Source organism: Sycon ciliatum, chromosome 7 (assembly GCF_964019385.1).
Source record: "Sycon ciliatum chromosome 7, ocSycCili1.1, whole genome shotgun sequence".
In the NCBI taxonomy this organism is placed as follows: Eukaryota; Metazoa; Porifera; class Calcarea; order Leucosolenida; family Sycettidae; genus Sycon; species Sycon ciliatum.
Window position 1 is genome coordinate 22,831,424 of NC_088649.1, and position 7,500 is coordinate 22,838,923.

The 7,500-nt window shown below is 47.6% G+C and overlaps 1 protein-coding gene and 1 non-coding gene across 2 annotated transcripts in view; both read left to right on the forward strand.

The window, feature by feature from the left end:
* Positions 1–7,500, forward strand: part of LOC135821187 (nucleolar protein 8-like) — a 43,686-nt gene that overhangs the window by 28,678 nt on the left and 7,508 nt on the right. The window contains exons 8-10 of the mRNA XM_065334256.1: positions 910–1,015; positions 1,921–2,035; positions 6,379–6,483. Of these exons, the coding sequence (XP_065190328.1) occupies positions 910–1,015; positions 1,921–2,035; positions 6,379–6,483 (326 nt within the window). The remainder of the gene's footprint in view (positions 1–909; positions 1,016–1,920; positions 2,036–6,378; positions 6,484–7,500) is intronic.
* Trnar-ucg (transfer RNA arginine (anticodon UCG)) lies at positions 1,052–1,124 on the forward strand. Its single transcript has one exon. It is a non-coding gene; the product is annotated as a tRNA-Arg (tRNA).

Genomic DNA, 7,500 nt, shown 5'->3' on the forward strand with positions numbered 1-7,500 from the left:
GTACGATTGCATGCCCTCAACTTGCACGGCCCCTGACTTCCCGGAAGTGGTATTGATGCGACTTTGCGTACACATGTACAAGCAGAGTGACTATCTGCATTGAGCACTGTCATGAGCAACCACCGGCATCCACAGCTCTCTCCGATTGTAGAAACACAGTGATGTAATGGAAACTGGTGCGAGGCCTAGTTTTGCACGTTTTTCACCGAGCTCAAATGTTACCTGTCAGTCCGGTGCAAACGGAAACCATTTCTGTCCGTCTGTGTCCGCCCATCTGTGTCTGTCTGTCTGACTGTCTCTCTCTCTCTCACTCTCTCTCTCTCTCTCTCTCTCTCTCTCTTCATCTCTCTTCATCTCTCTCTCTCACTCTCTCTCTCTCTCTCTCTCTCTCTCTCTCTCTCTCTCTCTCTCTCTCTCTCTCTCTCTCTCTCTCTCTCTCTCTCTACGTCTCTCTCTCTTTCTCTCTCTCTCTTCATCTCTCTCTCACTCTCTCTCTCTCTCTCTCTCTCTCTCTCTCTCTCTCTCTCTCTTCATCTCTCTCTCACACTCTCTCTCTCTCTCTCTCTCTCTCTCTCTCCTTCTCTCTCTCTCTCTCTCTCTCTCTCTCCGTCTCTCTCTCACTCTCTCTCTCTCTCTCACTCTCTCTCTCTCTTCGTCTCTCTCTCTCCACTCTCTCTCTCTCTCTCTCTCTCACTCTCTCTCTCTCTCTCTCACTCTCTCTCTCTCTCTCTCTCTCTCTCTCTCTTCGTCTCTCTCTCTCTCTCTCTCTCTCTCTCTCTCTCTCTCTCTCTCTCTCTCTCTCTCTCTCTCTCTCTCTCTCTCTCTCTCTCTCTCTCTCTCTCTCTCTCTCTCTCTCTCTCTCTCTCTCTCTCTCTCGTCCTGGTGGTGTGTGTCCATTCTTGTCTGTAGTTGCTGCGTCTCCAGCAGCGTGTCGGTGCTGATGAGCGGTTCAAGATCGACAGTCGCTTTGCAGAATCGGAAAGTGAAGATGAAGAAGACAACGCTACCAACAAGGGTGAGTGATGACTGATGATGTTACCTATTCCAAGCTGACCGCGTGGCCTAATGGATAAGACGTCTGACTTCGAATCAGAAGATTGTGGGTTCGAGTCCCATCGTGGTTGCTATTTTTTTTCTTTCCGTTTGTTCATCTCCTCACCCCAGATCTCTTTCATTTGAACATTAGAGAGGTTCCGGGGTACGATTTTCCGTGCCAAAATCCGTATGGGCGCTACGGATATTTTCGAGGCGTGCTCCATACGATTTTTCTGCACGGAGAATCCGTGTGGACTGGCTTTCATACGAACGATGTTTCGTATGGAGATTTTGCGTCATCGGGTGCAGAAAGATTCTTCGCGTACAAATTTTGGTACGAGAAACATCGATTTTCCAACCGGAAGGTTTTGGTTTCGGTACAATTTTTCAAAATTTAAAGGCATAGTGCGAGAATGTGACGTGTTTGGGATCGTAACCTAGGCAATGATGGCAAACACAGAAGTTCCGTACTTCGGAACATTTCACTGCTCGAAAACGACGTATGAAAAATCCGTAGCGCCTCTACGGATTTTGGCACGAAAAATCGTACTCCGGAACCTCTCTATTATCAGTCTTTTTCTTTCCCGGTGTTCGATCTACTGGTGGATCCGTCTATCCATCCTGATGGCCCCGAACGACACTCATGTTTGGGCTGTTCCACCACTGGCAGTTGGAAGAAGCAGAGCATTTCCATCAGTTCTAATAACATGCACAATGAGCTAGGCGAAAAAAGCATAGCATAGGGCCCTGAGCTTCCAAGCTCTCTCGCTTGATCAGTGGGCGACGTTAGTCAGTGAATTCTCAGGTGGGATAACAGAGCGGTCTGGAATTGACCTGATTCAGAGCAGAAATATTGCCGTGACGTCTTGTTTTCTGTATGTGTAGATGAGATTGGTAAGCAGCTGGATGAAGAGCGCGCACGCCACCTCTCGCTTGTCTCCAAGATGCTTGGAAAGAGGATGCACAGTCGCAAGCCACAGATGACGAATGCAGAGATCATGTAAGTAACTGTCACACGCGAAACCCCCCGCTCAGTTCTCCGTTTGACTCTTTCCATCAGAGTCTTTAACCCTTTTCACCGCTGATCCAATACTATTGATGGATTCTAGATGACTCCCAGGCTCTGAGCCAGTACTATAATGCTGGCAACTGAAATCCGACCTCCTGAGCGAAACCCCTGCGCTCACAATGCAAAGAATGTGAGCGCACCGCTCAGGGGTCGGATTTCAGTTGCCAGCACTGTATTACGGGGTTTACCACGGCGACAAACGTAAGTCCATGCAACTGGCATGGCAGGGTTGGGCTCCTTAGTAATTACCCCTTTGAGGTGCCACTGATTTGGCCTAAAATTCACATTTCTACCCACTCCGACAAGAATCACTGTAACTCCACAACCGTTCAACTTTTATATACACATGAGCACATTTTTCGCATCTGAAAAGAACAAGGAATAGGATGAAACAATGTCTAGCGCTTTGTTGCCAAGTAATATTGACGAAAATATCAAATTACTATTGGCAACGATAGTACGAACGGTCCAATTCAGCCATCACCATGGCTTCTAAGATATAGTGGTTGAATTTTCCACAAAAGTAGGTGGTCTGCACCAGAAAGAGTCTGGAAATGGATAGGAAACAACACTCACAAGGATACACCAGCCAATGGAAATTTAGAACACGCCATGCTGAACATCACTATGTCAGCCGATATCACTACCCGGTCTACTGTGAAAAAATTATTCCAAAGGCCCAAGTCACCATCCCTGTGTATACATGAGTCTGCTGTTTGCATGAGAAAAAGGAACAAAACATAGTGAGATATGCAGCACCGATTGGCATACAAGTTATACTGCATATGGTGGTAAACGCAGTCCGCATTAGAAAGGTACGATGCCACGTTGTAGTGCATTTACAAAGTGCAGTCTTGTGCCAGCAACATGTCAGGCAAAATTCTGTGTATGGTACTTGATACTACTTCTGGTGCGGCTGCTTCTGCTGGTACGGCGGCCACTGCTGGTTCTAGTGCGGCTGCTTCTGCTGGTACGGCGGCCACTGCTGGTTCTTGTTCAGCTGCTGGTGCTGCTGGAGGCGGTGGAGCGTGGACACCAGCTTGGACATAGGTTCGCTTGGGCGGGGGCTCATCCACAGCAAATTCAGCCAGCTGCCGAATAAGGCCAGACTGAAAATCGGAATGCCGACTGTATGCTGTAGGTGGCAGTTGACCAGGGTGGTTAGCACGCCATATTTCAAAGTAGCGAAAAGAATTGACTGCAGCAACATCAATCAAATCATAAAAGATACTTTTCCACGATGTTCTCGTCCGTCGTAGCGTGCGATATGTTTCAATAAGCTGGTCGAACGTGTCAACACCACCCATACTACGGTTGTAGTCTGTGATACACCAAGGGTGAGTGATGTCAATTTGTAGGAAGTGACCCTGTGCATCCTTGGTTTCCCTTGCAACCATGACAGTGCTGTTTCCCCTATGGATCGAGGAGAGGACTGATACACACCTCTTATCCTTCCATTGCACATACAATGCATCCTGCTCGCGAATGTAGCGGATTGTCCCCCGAGCTGCCCACTTTTCGAACCGTTTCGAGTCGATTTTCATTCCTGCAGGAAAGCCGATTCGATTCTGTCGTATTGTTCCGACGATGCTGGTATTCAGGTTCTTCAGGGACATCAGCAGCTTCTCAGACGTGTAAAAATTGTTAACGTACACGACATGGTGCTGGTTGTCTAGATACTCCACCAAGCGTATCACCACATCATGCGCCAGTCCACCTGCGGCATTGCCCTGGCCAGTATAAATTTCAAAGTCGCACAGAATGGCACTAGCGCTGTCGCAGAGGGCAAACGCCTTGAACCCCCATTTTGTCGGCTTTGCTGGCATGTACTGGATGAAAGATGCGCGGTCCTTGCACCGAATCATCCGTTCGTCCACCGCGATGTTTTGTGACGGCTTGAACAACGTACGACACTTTGGGCGAAAATGCTCAATCACCTTTCGGAGACGGTCTTCCGGGTTCTCAGTTGTATGATCCACAACCTTCAGAAAGGACATCAGCGCCTTGAACCGCTTGTGGGATGGTATCATCAGCCTGGCATAACCACCAGCGAAGAGAGAAGTAGTTTTGTAATAATCAGCCAGTTCGGGACGAGGAAGGTAAGCCATATGGAGAAGTAAGGCAAGAAGTTTGTACATTTCTGCACTTGTTGTTGCTGTCCATAGGCCATCTTTATTTTTGTAGGAAGGGCGCTGGTTGATGTGAGCATCAGCGTAGGCATTCGTGAACTTGACAATGTCTGCAACTATTTCAGGTGTGAAAAATAGTTTGAAGACACTCGCCTCCGAGTCGACAACAAACCGAGGAGGCAGGTTCACTGGACGGCTGAAACACAGGTATCTGCTGAGGTCCGTCGTCATCGACGACATCCATGGACGACAACGGTGCGTAACCAAGTCCAGCACCGCGTCCTCGGCCTCTTCCACGATCTGCGCCAGCACCGTGGCCTGCGCCAGCACCGCGGCCTGCGCCACCGCCACGACCTGCACCACCGCCATGACCCCTCGCTACGGCTGCCTGTCCTTGTCCTCTTCCACCCTGCTGAACACCACGCCCTCCGCCTCTTGGTTGTCCTTGGCCCTGCAACGGAACAGGCTCATCACCAACATCGTCGTCCACCTGATCGTCAGCTGATCCGTCATCGGAAAATTCACTACTGACATAGCCGTCAAGCTCTCAGTCCACCTCTTCTTCTTCTTCGCTCGACGACATGAAGTCGCCTTCAGAAGAGTCAGAGCTCTCAGCAGGCAGAGGCTCATCGTCGGCCTCGAGGTTCTGAAAGAGATTGAGAGCTTGATCCGCGTCCATTTTCAAACGACAAGAAACAAGTGTGTTGTACTTCGGCAACAAGACATCGTTTCTTTTCCCAAGTATACAGTCAGATGGGGCACGCGGCTTTAGTTTGTATGCAGAGGATGCGCTCCGCTGCGCTTCGCCGCGCGTCGAAACGCTGACTACGATCGAGGATAACTCAATAGTTTCAGTTTGGACCCCGGGTCTTTTACCCCTTCAGCTTGTTCCCCTATGTATCTACTATGTGCGTGCCAATTCTCAGCCCATTCAGACGATGTACACAAGAGCTGGGAGCATACAACCCACCCCCAGAAAATATCAGTCGTAAATGACTGATGCACCGCAAAGGGTTTTCTTAAATTAAAAAAAGACAGGGAGTTGTGAAATATCAGTATTCTAGTACTCCACGCTAGAAAAGCACTATTACTGGCTGACTGTTCTTCGCGTATTGATGAGAATTTTAATGGAAATGTGGAACATGGATGATTCTTTCTTCTTCTGATGACTCTTTTACTATTCATACAAAAGAGAAAGGACCAAGGAACTACAAGTTGCGCTATACTGTCCACTAACACCACCAGTTACTGAACAATAAAGTCGTGCGATAACATTGCACGGCACTGACCGACGGTACTGACGTTCTACAACTAACTGGCTAACAGCTCTAGCACAGCTTGGATGCACACTCCAACAGCCTTCCAACTAGGAAGGTTCTAAGTTATAGAGATAACACAAGGAAGGGAAGGCGCAGTGACTGTGTTATCGAGCGAGGTGTGACTGTACCTGCAGTCTGTCCCTGGGAGCCGTACACATACCACAAGATACATGCAGGGCTTTTTTTTGCTTGTTTTCTCTTCGCAAAATCCAAACGGAAAGTTCTTCCCAATGACAAGGTAGCGAAGAGGGAAGAAAAAAAGAGAGAAAAAAGTGTGTATGCACTGGAAATGATAGTCAGCTGGTGATCAATAGTACGGATCCATTGTCACCTGGTGTGTGTGCTGCGTACATCATTTATCCACTTTTTCTTCATTTTTTTTCCAAAATAGCCACAAACCATCATGGTGCAAACACTGGCAAAATCACACAGAGATACACACAGGGATACACATAGGGATGGCAGTGGAGGCGGGGCAAGAGCAGCTCAACCGACCAAGGGCCTCGGTTTCAGCACTGCTCATGCACTACAATCCTGTACTGCAATCGATCGATCGCCCAGCTCCCATCAGTTCCCTAATAATGATAAATTACAAAAGGCCCGAGTGGTCCGATGAAAACCGTACCAACCGCTCCGGTGGCAATGCCCATGGTACAGCTTGAGGGAAGTCTTCGATTTCAACCTTTTTCAAATCTATGAAAATCTCTATTTGCCTGTAGTGGCTCTTTTGAGACCGTGGGCAAGATATTTGTTCACTGGTGTTCTTGGTTGGAAGACCAAAAGGACATTGTGTTTTTTCTGTTTTGTGCTTGTTCTCACTGTCAAGGAATATTCCTTCCAAGAGATATGATCCGAATAGGCCGGAGTGTGCCGCTCTAGAACTCCCCGCGCGACCAGCGACTAAAAAGGCACCGAATATTAGCCTGGACAGGTACTGAGTGTGCGTATGTGTGCATGTGTATGTGTGTGTGTATGTGTGTGTTTGTTTGTGTTTGTTTGTTTGTGTGTGTGTATGTGTGTATGTGTGTGTATATGTGTGTGTGTGTGTGTGCGTGTGTGTGTGTGCGTGTGTGTGTGTGTGTGTGTGCATACGTGTTTGTATGCTATAACTATTAATACTGTACGGGGCGCTTCCTGAAATTGGTGGATAGATTTTCTTCCCTTTGTGTGGTTCCTTCTGCTAAACTTTAAACTCGGATACTGAGCCAGTAATAAATGTAAAAAATGAGAAGAAACACATGAGAACGAGTTATGCAGCAACTATCCACGACTGTAACAAGATGATAAACGGCATCGGGTCGCTGATTGTCTCAGTAGCCTGTCAGTTGCGTGCCCTTTTATCACACGTTCGGGCCGTTTATCCTCTTGTTAAAGTCACGGATAGTTGCTGCATAACTCGTTTTCATGTGTTTCTTCTCTTTTTTTACTTTTGCTAAACATTAGATATTTCACTTTGAATCAATGTAAAATACATATCCCTTGTAGCACAGTTTACTGAATTCAAAGTTGACTAACGTGTACTGTGAACCAAGACCTTATGGTCAAACGTAATGGCTGTTATGTTCCCAGCCACCCAAAGACAAGTCGAGCATCGGAGAACGATATTATTACATTATACTTTCGGAGATGGAAAGGAAAAGGCCGACTCTCCAGTAATCAGCATGGTACGATACCTTTGGTCGGAGGAGTTACTTTTGCCCCGCCCCCACTTCCATCCAGTATGCCACCGCCCCCGCTGTGCAGCATCGGATGGTTCTGTGGTATTCAGTAAAAAAAATGGTGAAGAGAAAGAGAATAGAGTGCAACTTGTACGGTACACGAGTACACGTGACCAAATCATGACATCATGACATAACAAGACAATGGCCTGATGACCATGCGCGAGTACACATGAACAAATAATGACATCATAACAGTCCTAACACTCCAATGGCTTGATGGATTTCCA